The sequence below is a fragment of the Augochlora pura genome, chromosome 6 (assembly GCF_028453695.1).
Source record: "Augochlora pura isolate Apur16 chromosome 6, APUR_v2.2.1, whole genome shotgun sequence".
Classification (NCBI taxonomy): domain Eukaryota; kingdom Metazoa; phylum Arthropoda; class Insecta; order Hymenoptera; family Halictidae; genus Augochlora; species Augochlora pura.
The window spans coordinates 16,427,739-16,447,594 of NC_135777.1; the positions used below are offsets into that span (position 1 = coordinate 16,427,739).

At 38.8% G+C, this 19,856-nt stretch overlaps 1 protein-coding gene across 1 annotated transcript in view; it reads left to right on the forward strand.

Annotated features, from left to right (window-relative positions):
* LOC144471104 (lachesin) overlaps positions 1-19,856 on the forward strand; it is a 170,481-nt gene that overhangs the window by 118,869 nt on the left and 31,756 nt on the right. The window contains exon 4 of the mRNA XM_078182843.1: positions 12,223-12,511. Within this exon, the coding sequence (XP_078038969.1) occupies positions 12,223-12,511 (289 nt within the window). The remainder of the gene's footprint in view (positions 1-12,222; positions 12,512-19,856) is intronic.

A 19,856-nucleotide genomic window follows, 5' to 3' on the forward strand; every position in this document is an offset into this window, starting at 1 on the left:
TAGTAGTTAATCACTAATAATGGAAGCTCGTTATAATTTAACATATTATATTATTAAAAAGTTAATTATTAAAGAATTTCTATTTTACAAAAATGACGCAATTATTAATTGCGCGTGCACTAATGCACTAAAAAATGTCAAATGACCCACGGACTCCTTTCTCGTTTCCGCACAAATAAATTAACAAGAGAAAAAACAATTTATCCGAAACAATTATCAGTACATACAATCAAATTACACGATTGCAACGCCTAAACCAAGACGCGCGATTCCCTCATCAGTGCGTCGCCGTTTGTCACGAAACGGTAAATTTCTCCCGACGTAGGAACAGCCGAAAAGATGAACGAGTCCGACGACAAAAAAAAAGGTCGAAAGAAACATTCGCGTTAAATAAAAGAAAAGTTGGACGCGATCTCCGAAATTGAATCACCGGAAACGAAAAATTGTCGCTGGCGTTCCTCTACTCGTTCCCCGTCTCCGCCTGCCCCAGAAATCTCTTACATCAACGGCCACTTAATCTTCATACAACACGGTACGTGCTCGCGCGACCGCGTAAAAGTCAAACAGATCGTGCCTGGATCGACTTAAATCGCTTGCACGCGGTACAGGTGCGGAAGAAAAAAAAAGGGGAGCCGGTTAGGCGAGGTAGAAAGGAGGCTAAGGAAGAGGTAGAGACGGAAGAAAAGAAGAAAGAAAGGAAAGAAGGGAGGAAGGAAGGAAGGAAAAAGGAAGGAAGGAAGGAAGGAAGGAAGAGTGATTTCGTCCGCATTCCGGTCCCCGCGTTTCTGTGTACGTGTTTGCGGAAAATTCTTCCTCACCTCGGCTTCTTTCCTCGTCCTAATCCGGCGAAAGCCATCCTCTCTCCCTCTGACGCCGGTTATATTTAGTAATAAGTTTTCCGATCGAAATCTATATATTCCGGGAAGAAGGATGAACGAGGGTAAAGAGCGCGGGAAAGGGAGCGAACGGGGGCCGGGAGAACGAGAAAAGCGGGAACAGCGGCGAGATTGTGGCGAGAGAGCGGAGAGACGGGGACACATTTTCTCTAGCGACAGATTCCACCGGTAAAGTATCCACCGAGATGAAATATTCGGTCTATAGAAAGCCACTCAAGGCAGCTTGGCAGGCAGGGAGGGATTAAGATAAGCTCGGGGCCCCCCTCTCTCCGTCCAGTCCAAATAGTTCCCGAGGATCTCTCCTCGCCGGAAATACTAGGCAAACTTATGTTGTCTCGCTCTCAATTTGTTTTGCGTTCCGACACTGCACGGATCATGAAATTATCGTTCCATCGGCTGAAAAATGAGTGCTCGGTCTTATCGAGAATTTTATAGCGATCCTCAATTCACCGGAGTATAATGTCCGGAAAATTTCGATTCCCTTTGGGAATGAATCGTGATCAATAATTCGATGAATTAGGGCAGCGGGGGTGAACAGTTGCTACGCCTATGCTTCGTTTGCGAACATAATTTATTTTATATACATCGAGTAGGATATCTTACATTTTTTTTATTGAAAATAAATTGAAGGAAATTTTTTAAAAATTTAATATGTATTATTCAGATTAATATCTTAGTTAAGTAGTAAATTTTAATGTAGAGCGAGGGGATTTTCTGTATTGTCAGTATAATCTTGGAAAAATATGTGAGTGCTAGACCTGGTGACAAATGACTGTTCGAGAGCACATCGGGTCAGCGTTCGCAGAGATATAAGTCAAATCTGGCTTTGAAGGAGTGGGGGCAGGTGACGCATGCGCCAGGAGCACGATACAGCGACATGGCGCGTCGTGTCAACCTATTAAGAAAGGAATCTTTTATTTTACGTCAGTTCCTTACGGTTGAATTAGATAATTTTTATATTACATAAAAATCTGCAATTATTATAGTACTCATGAATATTCTCATCCTCCACTGAAAAGTTAGCGTCAGTAGATATTACAATGTTCTCTAGCAATCTTCTACTACTAACCTTCGAGAAGAAGAAACCTTACACTATGAAAATACTTTCAGTTTTCCTGATTGTCGAATGCAGAATGATTAATTACAATTCCGGGACACGGGTATAGTTACTCCGCATTGTCGTAATTCGTGATTTATCCAAGACAAATTGATTTCGATTTGGTAAAGAATCAAGCTCTCGCGTAACGTCAGACTTCCACAGAAATAGTGAACCCCATAAGTAGGAAAAGTAGGGGAAAAACCAGCAATCGTTTCACTCGAACGATTCCAGGAGCATAAAGGACACGTAAGTTGAATAGGTCGGCAAGATCGATCTGAGAAGTGGTTTGGACAATATATACGAAATTGAAGGTGGACAATGATATGGGATTGTGCTTTGCGATCTTCTCCACAATGAAATATAAACCTCTAATATCGGTCGATTGTATAATAGTGGTTTATACTCGTTTTGAAGATACGGTGGTCGACTTTCCTGCGATTACTTTATAGAAGAAATTATCATGAGATTATTTATTAATTATCTTTATGCGAGATTTCTTCATTAATTTTAGAAACTTAAATATAATATATAGATATTCGTAGATATTTTTTGATGTTTCTATTATTTTATTTTTTATTTGCTTATTTCTGTTACTAACGCGTCCACGGTCTATTTTAACTGTATATACAAAGTTTGTCAAAAGTCATTCGCAGTCAGAAAATGGATTTCTGAGGACATTTTAAGCAACATTTTCCTTAGCGAAAATGCTATCTGCTGCTTTGTTTGCGAGCTAATAACGAAAAACATTGACCAATGAGAGGCTAGCCCGTCTGACGCTAGGCGGTCGAGCCGGAGTTCTACTCATTCGCTTAGCTGCCTCACGCCAGTTGATCTTGTCCCTCATTGGTCACTGTTTTTCGTTAATAACTCGTTAACGAAGCCTCGTAAAACATTTGCGCTAAGGAAAAAGTTGCTTCAAATGATCTCAGGAATCCCATATTTCCCGATTATAAGTGATTTTGGAACACCCTATATAATCCAGTGCAAAGATGACTAAATTTTATTAGTATATCGTAAATGTCTAAGAATTGTCACTCTAATAATTATATATTATCGTACGAGAGTTTTACCCGCAAAATCCCATGTTCACTGTCCACGGTAAAACAAAAATAAAACTATAATAAAGAGAAACTAATTTACCAAGTTTAGAAAATGATTTCTCTTCAATCAGTAGCAGTATGTGTAAAAGGAGATGTCTATAAAATATTAGCGCAAAGCAGCAAACTAAATTAAATAATTTTGATGTGTGCAATATCTTCCTAAATGACAATCGACAAAGTAAGAAGTATTATATTCATCTGTTTAATAGATAGTAACCATCATCGAGAAAAATCAAAGAGCACAGAATAGCCATCCCTACGACCTTCCAGCAAAACGAGGCTCCGCATGAATATTTCCGCAGCTCCGTTTTCACGACATGATTTTCCAACAAGAAAATCAGTACACGATCCGCGAATACGGGGCCAGTTAACCTAAAAGTTTCCGAAAGAACAGGCCGTTCAGCTTCGCAGGGTAAAAAATCGCGAAGACCACTTTACTCTCGGCGGTCTAAACCCGCTTTTCTAAACCGGAGCTGCTTTCCTAGCCGCGCTCGCTGCTTAATAAGTAAGTAGCCACGATAAGCTGAACAACAATCGAGATCGTTGTTCCACCGTCGACCGCTAAGATGAGGTGCATCATTTCTAAACAGGTATACCGTAGCCGAAACTCCGCCGTTTAGACCGCACCGGCGATCCGTCGGAGAATTCGGCGAGACCGCAACGCTTCAATACTTTGCTTAGTTACTTCGTTTCAACTTGGTAGCCGTTGGAGCCCCGTCGAAGGATCACGGGATCCGTTCTAAGACGAGTAATCCCCAAAGTTATGCTCTCTTCACCGACTACGCCGGATATCACCCGTCCTGATGAAAGGCGGGCCCACTCGACGTCTAGTTGACAATCTATAAGAAATGCGTCCCACGGAACGGTCGATCTTCCGCTTCTATCTTTATCACTTGGTAGCTCGGTGGTCCGGGCTTGGTCTTGGCCACCGGCGGGTCATGAATTAGAGGGTCTAGGTGACAGTCTTCCAGATCGCTTCACTGTGCAACATCAATCCGGGAAGCGGCCCTCATAACTTCCCGCCACCCGACCCGCCGGGGTCCCTAACAAAGTTCTCTATCACTCTTGCTATTCCATGTCCACTGGCTCGATGTTTCTACTTTTTCAACGGCGCGCCATCGTCCGCGCCCCGCAACTACGGTCTCTTTATTTTGCATTTTTATTGCCGGCCGTCTTAAGCTCCCGGGAAAAGCTGAATTGCACGAGCCGCGAGAACATTATTCGTCATCGTTAGATTGTCCGCGCGAATCGCGCTACTTAAGAACTGCCGGATAATCGTCCGTGGCCTTGACTTTCACCGCGCCAGGATAATACGTTTTTATTTAGGATTTAAACGCGACCAGGTTGCGACGATTTAAATATCTTTTTAATTCTTGGCTTTCGAGGGACCAAAAGTGTCTCAATAACGTATCAATATTAAGTAATGTAAATTGTATATTATAGATATAAATATAAATTCGCTTTGACTACTAAGAAATGATTGCGATCGAAAAAGGTTTAATTATTGTGACAATGACTATACTGTATCAACAATTATAGAAAATGTTAAAGAAAATATTTCTCGATTTAAATGACTAACATTCGTATTCAAATATTCTATGTGAGATCCTCATCGCTAGTCCGATTCGCCATTCGAACGCGATAGGTTACGTTCGAAGTTGTATTTTATCGAATGTGTTCGCCGCGGATGCCGGAACGACGTGTAAACGAGCCTAGATTTATCAGAGGTGTAGCCACATTCCTCGCAGCCTCTACAAGTAAACTTAACAACTCTTTTCAATGCTTTGCCGATTGCCCTAATCCAAAGAAAGCTTTCGCCCGTCGACATAGCTCTTCCTCTAGCCGTGCACGTTCTTCTTCCCCGGTTTACTCGCAATCTCTAAGCTCCATCTTCATCGTAACCAAAGGGAACGGAGGGTTCCCCGACGGAGGTCCCTCTCCCCGCACTCTTTTCAGCTAAACTATCTGCCACCTCGTTCCGTTCCACGCTTTTATCAGTCGAATTACTTGATCTTATTTCGAACAGGCAATACTACTTAAATGGAAATTCGAGGGTCTTGTTTGTAGCCGATGGAGGGCTTTTGTACCGAATAGCCGTCGACCAAAGTCAAACGAAATAAATATTTCGTACGGAGCTACGGATTTGATTTCTGGCCTGTCTAGGCACGTTCATGGAAACAACCTTCTATCAAATTGCTGTTTCAGTCAGCGAACCTTCAAATAGTGTACCTACGGCACATCGATATTCGCAGCGTTTCAGTGGGACCTCGCATTTTCGGTTTCTATTTTGCTTGATCATCGTAAGAGTTTTTTAATTGTATTTATTAACGTTAATTTAATTGTATTTATTGTTGAACGTTTTTGGGTAGTTTATAGGGCGTGTCGTACTACTTAACATTCATTTTACAAATGAGAAAGACGTTTCAAACGCTAAGTAATTTTATATGTTTTACAGTTACGTGGTGATGTCTAGGTGATCTATTGTGTCATGATTTTTGATCATAGCAACTTAGCAGTAATTTATTACTTCAATAATAGCAATTTCCACTCGATTTATTTTTGTATGCTACAGCTAATTATCAAATAAATAGTAATATCGCTTTATAATACAACTTTAATTAACGATATAGTTTAATTTAATAATATACAGGATTATAATATTAGACGAATTTGATTCGTATCCATATTATCCTAAAAATGACTGTCTCAAAAAGCAAACTGTACAACAACGATATTATTAACGAAAGGAACTGCTCGCGATATTTATGAAAACTATAATTATTAAAATGAAGGAAAATCTAAGTCGATAGAAAGATAGTACGTTAGAGTCTTAACGAATTGTCTCATTAATTTTGAGTAATCTATTCGCGGAGATAAGAAGATGAGAAATCGGATCAATATCCGATTAATAATTAAGTTTACAGAAAATTCGTGTCGGAATAGGAATCATCAATTATTACTTGACCGGCGCTCCGAGTAACTTCACAATCAAGAATTACGGGACTTAAGGTGGCTTAAACTTCCGCTACACGTTAAAAATTCTTCGAAACGTTTCCTTGATACAGTACTCTAACCGTACGGAATTCCGGGGATAATTCCTCCAGTTCGTAAAACATCCGCCATCGACTTCGGAATCCTCTTATCATTTTTAAATCGGCGCGGAGCTGTTTCAACGGGCGGCCACCTAAAAGAAACAGTGGATCGGTCCGCGCTGAATTCACGGACGCGGCACGGTCGTCGCCAATATGTTTCGATGACAAATAGCGGCGGCCGCGACGAAGAAGAGTAATCATTATAAGTTTCACCGCGGACGTTTCACCGCGATCATTTTTCCAACAGCGAATCTCGCGAGATTACCGGCGATTAAAGACACGTGACGCGGATATATAACCAGATAACGTTTTTGCGATATTAATTAATCGACAGTTTTTGTCACGCCGGAATAGTTAAATAGATCCAGACCCGGTGACGGATGGAATATAATTTCGAAAGGGTTGGCTGACGGATGGGCTGCTTCCAAAGAATGCGCGATATTGGAGAGGGAAAATAAATTTACGATTTCGCAGTCGGTTTTGGTCTTCAATTGTTCTATAATTTCTCCTAATTTTAATTTGTATTATTCGCGTAAAATTATTTTTCGAAGTAACGTGTTTAGCAATATAAAGATTTGAGAATTGCAAGAAGTTGCATTTCTGTCATTTAAACTATAAAAGTTTATTAAATCAACGTTAAAATTGTCTTGAGTTACTTCTACTGAAGATTTTCTCAAATGATTGATTTATTTTTAACGGACTCGTCACCGTGCCACGGATTATTACTTGTATTACCATGCATGACGCTTGTCTGTCGCTGATTAAGATTGGTACAATTATGGAAGAATAATTAAATAATGCAGTCCTGTCACCGGTAGACGACACTTCGCGAGAGGATGGTTCGCTGTCGGTCACCGGTGACTGACACGGCGGCGAGTGCTTTAATTGAATAATTAACAATCTATAAGAGGAAAAAGACCATACAACGCGTCAATATTAATTCGCGGTGTTCAGCTGAAATAAATTTGTACGCAAAACACGCGGACCGTTGAAAGATTTGCAATATTCGACAGCAATGTAATTAATAGATGAAAACGTCGGAAATCTGTAAATAGTTACCACAGATGTAACAGAATCGATTATTTAAATAAATTGTACAGTAAAGTTCGCGATTCCCTTGAATTCGCAGCTAAAGAAATCTACAACATGCTGCAAAATGCAATATAAAAGTCGCATGATACACAGACAAAATAAGAACTTAGAATAATAATTCCATCGAATCGTTAGTAATATATATAAATAACTTCATAATTCTTTTCATTCATAAATCTCCGCGTTTTTCAAAAACAATTGCTACTGCAAGCGCATTAACGCCGCAGCCCAATTATTATAAACGCATAAAGGTCCACAGACGAAAAACGCGAAGTCCTTTATCCGGAGTTTTGCGGCTGGCTGTACGCGCGACGACCGCAAGCTCGCGTCACGCGTTCAGCAAATGAAATGAATTTTCTGCACGCTGTTATTTAAAGAACAGTAGGTCGCATCGAATAAAACACCGCGGCGGAGGAAGCTGTCACCGAAATAATGGCCGGCGATATTTCTCCGCCAGCGGCGCCGCGATATAATTTTCTGGCGGCGCGAATGCAAATGCGGATTATAAGGTCGGCCCGGACGATTAATTCAAAGACGGAACAACGTCTCGTTCGGCCGGGCACGCCGATGATTTGATTGGGCGCATTGTCCCGTCAGAAATCCCTATAACACTAAACCTCAGGGGTGCATTTTCTGCAGGCGACGGGAACAGCGCCGGCCACCAGCACGGCGGCGTCTTCATCGGCTGATGGCGCGCGAGTTCCAACGTCATTCCCTCTACACGGTCTAGTTTAGTTTACGCTGTAACTAATTTCACCGCCTTCCGCCATACGACTGTAACCGAGATCCTTGGGAAGCACTATGATAAATTACGTTAACGGCGAGATAAGTTGACTTCACGGAAAATATCGTTCTCGTATATCGTTGCAATCTTGATGTCCCTGTTCCAGTAGCTGCATTAACGGTCCCGGTGCAACGGAATACTACAAATTAGTGCCGCATTAATCTAGCATTCAGGAAAATTGCGTGGCCCGATTCGAAGACCAGCGAGAAAACTGGTCGACGGGTGTTCAGATGATATCCGAATGGATGATTACACGTTTCCGGACAACCGTCATTTTTCATGACTCGTCGATCGTTTCGTTCGTGTTCGATACGCTGCACGATGGGAGCTTATTTTACATCGAATTTAAAATAGTACTCATTTCGGACGATTCTGAGCGAACTGTGGACTTTTATGGGAAATAACATTTATCTATAATAAACATTATACAAGACACAGGAGCTATATTCATTTCTTAATAGTTTCAATTGAGAGTAGTTCAATTGTATTTTTAAATTGCTTAAACGTCTTTGCTTTTTTACTTTATTTCTTTTACAAAATAGATCAAAGACGTGTAGAGCAGTGAGAATTTTTAAGCAATTTAATAGTGTAAAAATGCTATTAAAATTTATTAAATTAAATTAAACATATTGCACAGCGATACTACACAGATACTACAAACTGTTGACAATTTAAACTTCGACGAGTGTTTTAAAAAAGATCGCGTATTGTTAACAGAATGTATAAACTTCGAGTGCTGGTTTCTGCAAATTTCGAGTTTAAATAAATAGATGCTCGGCGTGTAACGTTGAGTTCTGAACGAGTAGTACGTATCGCCTTAATAGCCACTCCAGACGGCTAAGAGACCGTTCTGTTTGCGCTGCACATGTTACCGGACACGTATTCGATTGAATTGTGTCATAAAAGATAAATTTGATTCGAGAAGAGGACGTTGCGAATTTTAGCCACGAAAAGTCACTTGCCGGGACCCATTGGCACTGTTAGCACGATTTTCCAGACATTTACGGTGCTCCGGTAAACGTATGTTTCGAATAATCGTTGATCGGTGTCCTATTTTCCACTCGACGTAAACTATCTCCAGTAGAAATACCTTTTACAGGAATCTTTTGTCATATCATTTATTTGTGTCGCATTTGATTTTTTGATATATATATATATACACGATTGACTTCGTAATTGTTGAACTGCTGTCGAATCGAACGACACGCTAACCTTATATGTGCCTTGAAATAATTTTGGCCACAGAAGGCGAGTTCGTGCATCACTGTGCGCTGATTGGAACGCAATCAATTTACTTAATGAAATGGAAACTGCGAAATAAGATCCGTCAGGCTCAATATGAAGCGTTCGATATAGCTTTGCAAAAGAAGAATGGGAAAACAGTGAACTTAGATTAATTTTGAAGTTTAAAATATTTACCTTTATGTAATATAAATTAAAACGGTTTACGTGAATAAACATACTATATAGATTCGAAAATCAAAATTGCCACTTTAACCTTTAAAATTTGACATACGGTTTTTTTAGTTTTAATCAACGGCCAATGAAAAGTTGATAGTATACTTTCAACTAATATTAATATTAATAATGTTCTATTACTTAAAAGTTACTTTACGGTAATACAAACTTGTTAACTTTTTTAATTACTATACCAAATGATTATTATACATATTAATGTATATTATTATATAATATATATTATTATATATATTATAATTATACACGCTATCATTTTTAATATAATTTATCCGTGTAACAGCTGCGAAAATAATAATTAGTAAAAGTTACAGCGATCCATGCGACCGGACTTGTACTTCATTTCTGCAGCATAAAGGGATTAAAAAAGATCGTACATCGGATTTCAAGGAGGCGTTATAAAGGACAAGCTTCAATCCTCGAGTCCACCGTAGATTGACTCATGAGAAACATTTTCCGATACCTTCAGGGACGTTCGATCTATAGAATTTTCGAGGAGAAACCCGCCCTCTGTTTCTCACTCGCCGTTTCCTGCAAAAGATGTTAGAAAATAATGAATCGTAAGGACGAGACTCCGAGCTTTGAAATCTGGCCAGGTTTATTGGGCCACGAGTTTCTTACGAAATTATAACGAAACAAATTCTTTTCGGATTTGCTGTATATTTGTAAAAATATAATTCTATTAACTCTGGACAGTGGCTATTAGTATATTTTAATAATTAGATCATTTTTCGCCAAGCTTTGCGACGGTATTCGATTAATTTATTTGACGACGACATTACTTACATATTATATATATTTTATATTAAATTATATTATAGTATAGTATATATATATATCATATCATGAAACTAAAAATTATACAAAATATTCGTTGCATTCACATCAGCGGATTTTATGCGCCCATCACGCGCATGAAAAGTTCTAACAAAGCAAAAGATATTTTCGTCCAATGTGCATCTATCACAATCGACTAAGATGATTTTTATTTTGCATGAGGTCTTCTCAGTCTGCTCATTACGTATTTATAATCAGCCTGTGGATCTCCATGGAAAATCAATCGAGCCAGCTAAATACAGGAAATTGGTGAATGTTTAATACACCGGAATAAAAATAGACGTCTTAATTGGAGCACTATGATCGGAACTATGAAATGATGATCTGCTGTCATCCGATTCTCGTTCCGAAATTAGGGAACGGGGATACGGTTGCGAAGATCTAAAACCGACGACGGTTAACGAGAGTGCACGGCAGCCGAATCATGCCCAAGAGAAAGATTCCAGCGGCCGGAAGAATCGGAACTTTGATCCGTGGAGTCCTGTTTTTATGGGAACCGGTGGATCCAAGTACCGCCGGCGATCCCTGTACGTGTGTTTGATCGCGAACATCGCAATCTACCATCTGAAAGCGGAAGACGAAGTTTCGGTGCTCCGGCCAGTCGAAATAAAAAATTAACAAAACCGTGCTGTCTTTCCGTGGATTATTGAAACCGCGAATGAAATCGTCTAAATTCTGTCTGCGCGACTAGATTTCTCGCGAAAATGTATAGTACACCATTTTCAATCGATACGTCCGTTCTGATATAATAGATTCGACTCCTTAAAGGGATGAGGTTCATTTTCGCTAATTTTTTAATAACTTGATAAACTTCTTTTTGCTATATTTATGTGACGAAAACTTGACATAACATCGATCGGAGCTTCCACGCCGATCAGAATTTCTTGCTGTACTTTTCTCTAGGATTAAGCACCGTTAACAAAATCGTCCAAGTTTATTTCAGGTGAAAAGAAACGAACGACGCAACGCGCTTGATCAATCGTGCTCGAAATCTTCATCGCGTATTCGATCGAACAACGACGCGTCAAAACGCTATTGACAGTGAAATGGAAAGAAGAACAATGGTTTGACGATAAAATATGGCTCCACGAAACGCGTACCCTATTTGAAATATTATGCAATACGAGATCTGAGCCGGCAGTTCGTTTTTAACATTGAATACGACACACGGAAATATTGTTCTTATCAATTCGGTGATTTCGAGATTACAGTAAATTCTTTGTAATTATTCCCTATTAATAAAGTTAATTCCGCCTAAACACAAACAAATTGTTCTTTAACCCTTTGCACTCTCGTGGTGTCTCTGAAGCACTAACAGAATTGTTCTATCACTTTAAATAACTTTTATACAAATAAAATCAATTTCATGTGCATAAAAATTATTTTAGATTTACAGTGAAAATAGCTTCGAGCGCGAACGGTTGATTTTAATAATGATTAATGAAAATATTGAACACGTTCTACGCGATAAATATAAAGAGAATTGCGCCGTTGGGCGAACCAGTGGCACTGCGATCGGTCAACCGACGGTAACCGGGGCTCCGGTGGCCTACTGCAACGACGAGACCGAATTGAATGTGGCCTAAATGCGACAGCCAGTGGCAGCACGCTTAAAAAGGTATTTCCATGTAGCTGTCAGACGGTTCGTGGATCCCGGGGGATCGGGATGACAGCGGTCTTATCGGGCATCGATCGAAGGCGAAGCGTTCGCAATTAAAGCGTCACCGGGGATACACTCGAGAATCATTAAGGTTATCCGTGGGGCAACTACATGGAAATATCTGTTGCGGTAACGAGTCGGTCGTTGGGCAAAGCAAGGCCAGGGAAATGACAATGGATTTTCCAGGTTGGCTGGCTACGTGCCTCGGACCAGACGATTCTCTCGCTCAACACGAGGACGGTAACGGATAATGCACGTATCGCGGTCTCGTACGAGACCGGCGGAAGTTCCGGGTCCGGCGCAGTATCCGGGAACGCCTTTGGGGTGACAGGAAGTAGCCAAGCCACGGAGGAAGTCGTCAACGGCACGTGGCGGCTTCATATTCGTCAGCTGAAGGAGTCGGATAGGGATTGCTACATGTGCCAGATCAACACCAGCCCGATGATATCCCAGCTCGGATGCCTGGACATTCTCGGTAAGAGTATGGTTGCTTTTTAATCAACCCGGCGATCGCGGTCTCGAAGTATTTCAAGTGCTGGCCGTGGGAACTTTGCGACCGTAACGGAAGTCTTGAAATACAGTAGCGATTGCTAGGACGACAGCTTTTATTAAGTTGATGCGCGCGATATGTCGGATTTTTAGAGGAACGGTGAAAACTTCATGTTTCCGTTTTCTGAAAGACTTTACGTGTGACACGTGATGATCTTGTAATGCTTTATATTAAAAATAGCTCGTAGACTGGAAGTTATACTTTTGACTTTCATCGTTAGATGAGACGCTGATTTAATAAATTTGTCACTTGCGAGTATCGTGGATTATTTCAATCCCTTATTAATCAAAACTATTGTGGACATGGCTTACTAAAATAATTTTTTAAATGACTGTACTTCACTCTCAATTGTCTGGTTATTTATTTCAATAATAAAGAGTCCATATATCCTTAAAATTATATTCGACAACAGTAATCAATATTCTTATAAATCAGTTATATTTCTGCTCTATTCGCAACCAATTCACAGTTGAATTGACATAAAAACTATAATTTAGGCTAAACAAATGCAAAGACGAAATAATCCAATAGGATATTTATTCGTCGTTCTAAAGTATAATAATCTAGCTTAACGATGAATTCCGTATTTCACAATACACAAATACGAAATTAATGTGTTCTGAAACGGTTTCCGGCGTGTCGCGAACTTTAAAGATTGCAATAATCGCGGCACGCAAGGACAGATCGCATAAATTGCAACGATTTAACGACCACCGGCGTTGTAAAACCGAAAAGGAAAAGATTTGCGTATTCGCGTTTTAGATTATGACGACGTGTGAACCATTTCTCAATTTCTCGCGGCGCTTAATGCACGCGATAGAATTGGACAGATTTTAAATCGTACAAATTGTACATATATTGCGGCACGATGAAATATAACTGCAATTAGCGAGGCCTGTAATGAATGTTACTCCGCAGAGAGTAGTGGCAGGTTAATATGGTAATCGGACACTTCATCTTTCCACTCGAGTATGAGCGTAATTTGAATTGCGACGACATGGAACCGTCACGAGCAGAGCACAAAGGAACCACGGGTAACAAGTTTCCATTCTTGATCATTAAAATCCTCCGTTTGTGTATTTTTGGAAGTGCTCGAGGCAATGGGAACCCAGTTTCAACCGATTACCTGATACGGTTAGTCCCAGGATTTTTCGAACTCGACCCGCCTTTGACCCTTTGTGCCCTCGCGCACTCGTCGAACCTGCTTAAAACGTATTACCTGAAATATTCATTGAAACAGACGTCCTCTGTGAGCGTTCCTATACCCCGTACTAAATCGAAAGCTCCGCGGATTTCTGCGTTCGATAAGTATTTAATCATCGGGGGATAGAAAAATATAGGGTGTCCAAAAAGTATAATACTTCGTGAAATGAGAGATTCCTGAGATGATCTGGAGTAACTTTTATCTTAGCGAAAATGCAATCCGCGACTTTGTTTAAGAGTTATTAACGAAAAACAGGGACCAATGAGAGGGGAGGATGGCTAGCGCAAGCCCAGTTTCGCTGAATGACTCGGCCGTCTTGCATCAGCTGATCTTGCCTCTCATTGGTCAGTGTTTTTCGTTAATAACTCGCAAACCAAACTGCGGATTAAAGTCGCGCTAAGGAAAAAGTTGCTTTAAATGACTTAAGGTGTCTCTTATTTTCTGGTAGTAGCATAATTTTGGGACACCCTGTATATCGAAGCTCTTGTTAATCGAAAAATGTCGAATAAATACTCTGCTGATCAATTTATTATAATTACTGATGGTAAACAGATGATTCTATAAGGCAATTTGTATACATTTTTATTCTTCTTTACTTTTCTAATTTATGCTTAGTCTGATCTCTTTATTATTATAAAATCGAAAATAGCAGAATGATACTCTCGAATTCGTTTTATTTTTCTACTGTATTTAATCACAGCTACTTGTTCATAAATTAAAAAAAAAAGTTGTACAATGCAATTTTTAGCTTTAAAAAGATATTGGAATTAGCAGTAAATTATATAAATATATTCGCATCAATAAATTCTCTAAAAATAATCTTAGATACAGTTTGATCAACTAAATTTGCAATCGACGTAAACTGTCATGAGATTCTCGAATCAATATTAATTTTCAAACCAATGCAAGCATAGCAATTATTAATGTACATATAATACCACTGTATATATTTTGATCACATCAACTACTAGTAATTATTTAGAGTAAATCTAGCTAATTCGTTCACTCACAACTAATGAACTCTGACTGTAAATTTACCATTTAAACTATTAGTACTTTGATCATTAAATAAATCCCATATGCAAATATTCCTATGAAAATATAAGTTTTGCAAAACTTTGTTCGCATCTCATTTTCTTGTCATTGACATAAATGTTAAAGTATGTTCATTGTTACGTAAAGAGTTTTAAATCGATTAATAATTTGTCTATAACATTAATATAGATAAGATGATATTAAACAGTGATTCTTGTTTTGTATAACAAATATTATTAGTACACTGTGAATGAATATTCTTGCTGATAAATATTATCTTTATTCTGCAAGATAAATATTCTCTGCAACTTTTTAGATAAATAGAACCCAAATATAAATTATTTGCTTCCTTTATATATTTATAGCACTTCATCTAGCAGAATTTTCAATTACTGTACTATACTAGAAGAAACATAAGAGAACTTATTCTAAATAATAATAATAATGTTAATGAAAACAATTTTGTGATACATTGGCTAATAAACAGTTTATTGATTAATTTTTAACTGTAACCAGCAAGCTTTTAGAAATTATAAAATTATTGCAAGTAGACAATGCGTTAAACTCTTTCAATCTTGCTCCTACTCGAAGCTTCGCCAAATCATTATCGATGACACAAATGCATACAATCCGCGGTCTCCGCATCGGCCTTTCATTCCTCCCGCTACTATTGAACTTCCATGATAAGTTCATGAACAATGAGGTATAAGAGTAATTTACTTGACGAGCACGATCGAACCTTTCATCGTGCCGTTACTATTGGACTTGCGTAATAAGTTGACGAACAATTCGGCGGCAGAGCAATCTGTTTCGCGAATCCGATCGAACCGCCTTGTTTTACCGCGGCCATTCGACTCGTATGACAAGTTCATGAACAATCATGGCCCAATTACCCGCGTTTATCGCCGACAGAAACAGTCGGAAATATACGGTCGGGCGGAAGAGTTACATTTCACGGCGCAATTTCACTTTATTTTTACACGAGCCATCAGCTCATGTGAATTTGTACCATCGTTACCGGGCGCCACCCTGTGTACACAACGTGCGGCACCGCTTCCCGCTAGGCCAGCATAAAAACTGCAGCATTTTATTACCTTATTTCCGACCAATTTGCCCAAGTTTTTCTGCTCCGTGTATATTTCAGTGTACAATATCGTTTCCATTCGGACCTCGCAAATCTTCGGGGTTTGACGCGGCGGCGGCGGCGGCGGCGCAGTTCCACCGCCGATCGATAACTACCGCGATCTTCCGAATATTCGGATAAGGATCAGTCGCGCGGTAAACGACGGTTTACGATCCGAATTCGGCTAATTCCATTCCCGGATTTATTTCGAATACACTTAACCCTGCCGGGCGCCGATAAAACGATCGAGATTTTAAGATATCGCTCGAATTTGCCGCGCGCGAGCGCGCGAGAGCAAGCGAGCGATCCAAACCCGGAAGCGGAGCACGCCGCGCCGGTTCATCTTTTCATCCGCAAGCACTCGTTCATTACACGGCCAATGTTTTACGAGTGTTCTCTTATTTACATGCGCCGCGGCCATGTTTTTCATTCGAGCGCGCGCGAGCAGCCCGCGCGGCCCGTGACGCTACCCTCTGCCAGAAAATTTTCGATCAGAATCATAAATATTTGGTCGGGCGACAAGCAACGGTGGAATATTCAGAGGGGCCCCAGGTGCAAATCGTTCTCAACTGGGGATTTCAGACAACCGCTATAAATGCACGATTGTAATTTAGCTCGTTAGATCCGTTTGACCATGATTGCTGCGTCAAGTCCGCTACGCGACGGAAACCTTTTATATGCTACTTGAAACGTTTTCCTTTCTGCTATTATTTGCCATACTATTCGCTTTCAGTTATAGTCTACTTTTTCAAGTGTTATTACTTCGTTTTGAACAATTTCTTGCGACGTTATAAATACGAGGATTATTTTAATATTAGTAATATTATTAGCTTCGTGTTCGGTACATCTTTATATGATGTGCGAGTGAGAAATAAATATGTAAGTCGTACACGAATGACAAATACAAATTTTATTCTTATTCGAATAAATATTGAAATTAACCCTTTGCACTCGAAACCATTTTAGCTATAATTCTAAAATAACTTTTCCGGCATACAGCATAGACAAAGTGCATTTTATACATATGAAATTGAATCTTGTCACTCATGCAAACAAACAGTTATACTTTTAATAATTTCTAGAATTTAAATTTTCATAATAGAAATATTATTATATTTTGGAGCGTGATGTAATAATTTTAGCGGTGCCTCAGAGTCGCCACTCGGGTGCAAAGGGTTAAGATATTTAAGGGTTGCGTTTATAAAAAAATATATATAGTAGACATATAATATCAATGTGTCCACTGCTTCCGCGAATCTAGAAGGCTTATTGTTATTAAAATAATAACAATTATCAAGTGAATAATATACGGTAAATAAATCATCGCAATTTTTGCAGTAAACAAAAAAATGACAAACTTAGGTGACCTTCACGCGAACGACGAATACAAATTTTCTTCGATCCTTATAAATTCCGGGGGTGTTTTGCAATTTGAAATGTAACATTTTCTACGGACGAACGAAGGAGAGGAAGGAAACGCAAATATTGCTTTCCGTCGTATTGACGAAGGTTCGTCAAAGTGCAACCAATTCGAGAATTGAGAGGAACGGGCGCACTCTCAATCTCAACTCAAACAATGATTATGCGGGGGAATTTGGTAATATAATCAGCGGAACACGTTTCCTTCCGCGCGTTTGAACGGTGTCATGGATTCCACGGATTGTTCCGCGGCGCATCGGAGGGGGGGAAATTCCAGCTTCTTTATTTTCTCGAGCGAGAGAAATGTTTCCCTTCTACGAGTGGCTGCTACGGAGTGCATCGCGGGCCACGGGACGCGACGCGACGGGTCCATGGGAAAAAAAAGAAGCGAAACCCGAGTCATTGGGCACCAGCCAACAAATTCATCCATCTATTTGTCTATCCATGTTCGCAATTCTGGTTTGGCTATCCCGCCGCGCAAATTGTATATATTTCGTTTATTTCGCTGACGAATCGATTTTCCGGAGAAATTGGAATCGCTGTCGGTTGCCCTACCATCGGATTCGGTGTTTTAATTTTCTTTAATGAGGAACCGCGGTTGTTCCGCGACTAATTAACATCTACTTCGAACTTAATTGTTTTATAGTTGAATTCCTCGTTGTTTCGAATTTTCGTGCTTGATTTCGAGTATTAATCTAATCAATTCTATCGTATACGTTTAATTTTTCAAACTCTAATTTTCTTCTACATTGTAAAATTTATTTACACGTTTGATTTTTCTAAATTTTGAAGATACGCTCACAAGCTGTGCGTAAAATGACGTTTGAAAAATTATTTGATGAAATTTCAGAAATGTAATCTGTTTATAATTAAATGTCAATTATTATATCGTTTATGCAGGCTATTGTTCTCTTGCGTTTTCTATCTTTTTGTACGTTGATTTTGTGTCATGTGTTTATTATTTTTCGATCGATATATTTTCATTAGAAGAAGAAAGGAATTTGTTTTTTATATGCGAGCGATTGAATTATTAACCGATAAACCAACAAAAGTAGCAATTTTCGATGGCTACTCGAACCAGGTTAATATTCTCCTTAATGTTCTCCGCCGAACGTGGAGAAATAAAGTTCGAAATCAAGCATCAGCTCCTATTGGAAAGTTGTCTGTATTGGTTACGGGAGAAAAAGAGACATAAAAGTTGGAATTTATGAAATACATAAAATGTCTGTACTCCGATTTTACTTCCCCTAACGTATAACATACATACATGGGGGAAGATATTGTTACGTAAGTATGTAATACATTTTCGGGCGTGAAATACGACATAACACTTACATTCTCACGATAAATAATTAAACCTTATCTTGAATTAGAAACCATAGTTAGAAAGTAATGAAAATTATTTTTTAATAATTATATACAAATATATTGAGTAGAATATAAAAAGATTTAAAAACAACAGAGCTAAATGTTTCTTCTAAAAAGCAAAATAATACTGAGAATAAAATCGAAGTTAATACATAATGCGTTAATTCATTAAATTAACTTATTGTATATTATTAATAAATTAATATCAAATTATTAAAGTATATATTAGTTTTTGTAATATATATTTAAAATGATTGCTGCAGCACGATTTTGCTTCTAGTTCAACTACTTCGATGAACATATGAATTCCTTTTATTCTGTTTAATAGAAAACGGAAAATTTTGCGAAGGTAGCAATGGACCTGACAAGAATATTTATTTTAACGCATCTGCACGAGCTAACACGTCGAGGAGAGTAGCGCACCGCATAGTAATTCAGCTACATTTGCTGTAAAGTTCGATCCTGCGGGCTACGTGAATTTTATAATGTTCTATGTACTGTAACAATGACGGCCGGATGAATTTATTTCGGACGGGGCAGTTAATTTACCGCGCATTCCTTTATGCATATGCTAACAGTTACGATACCCGTTGAACATTAACGTCTAAACAGGATTTACTATAGTTAAACGCTGTTAACGGCGGCTATTACATTAAATACTGGTAAGTGCGTATAAATGGGGCACGCCGTAACGATTTTTCAAACTGGAACTATACGTTCGCGTTACAAAATCTATATTCGTTTAAACAGCCAGTCGACATTCTAATATTTTTAACAACGGCTTGTTTAATTAATAGCTTCCTACGATGGCAATATTGATAAGCATATTTTTTCTTACAGATTTTATTAACGAGTACAAAAATAATTTTTCACCAGCCCCATACACTTTATTCATCGTTTAATAAATATATCAAGTTGAAACTAAAATGATAATATATTAATTTCAACTTTATTAGACTTATTTGCCTGCTATATATAATTAATATTAACACTGTTATAAGATTTTAGAATCATTGTTATTTTTTTCAACGTAGAGAAGATAGTTTCAATTCAAGTTAAAGAGATTACGTTGAGGTTATGTCAAAGGAATAGTATTTATACCGTGGTCAGGAGACAGTTTC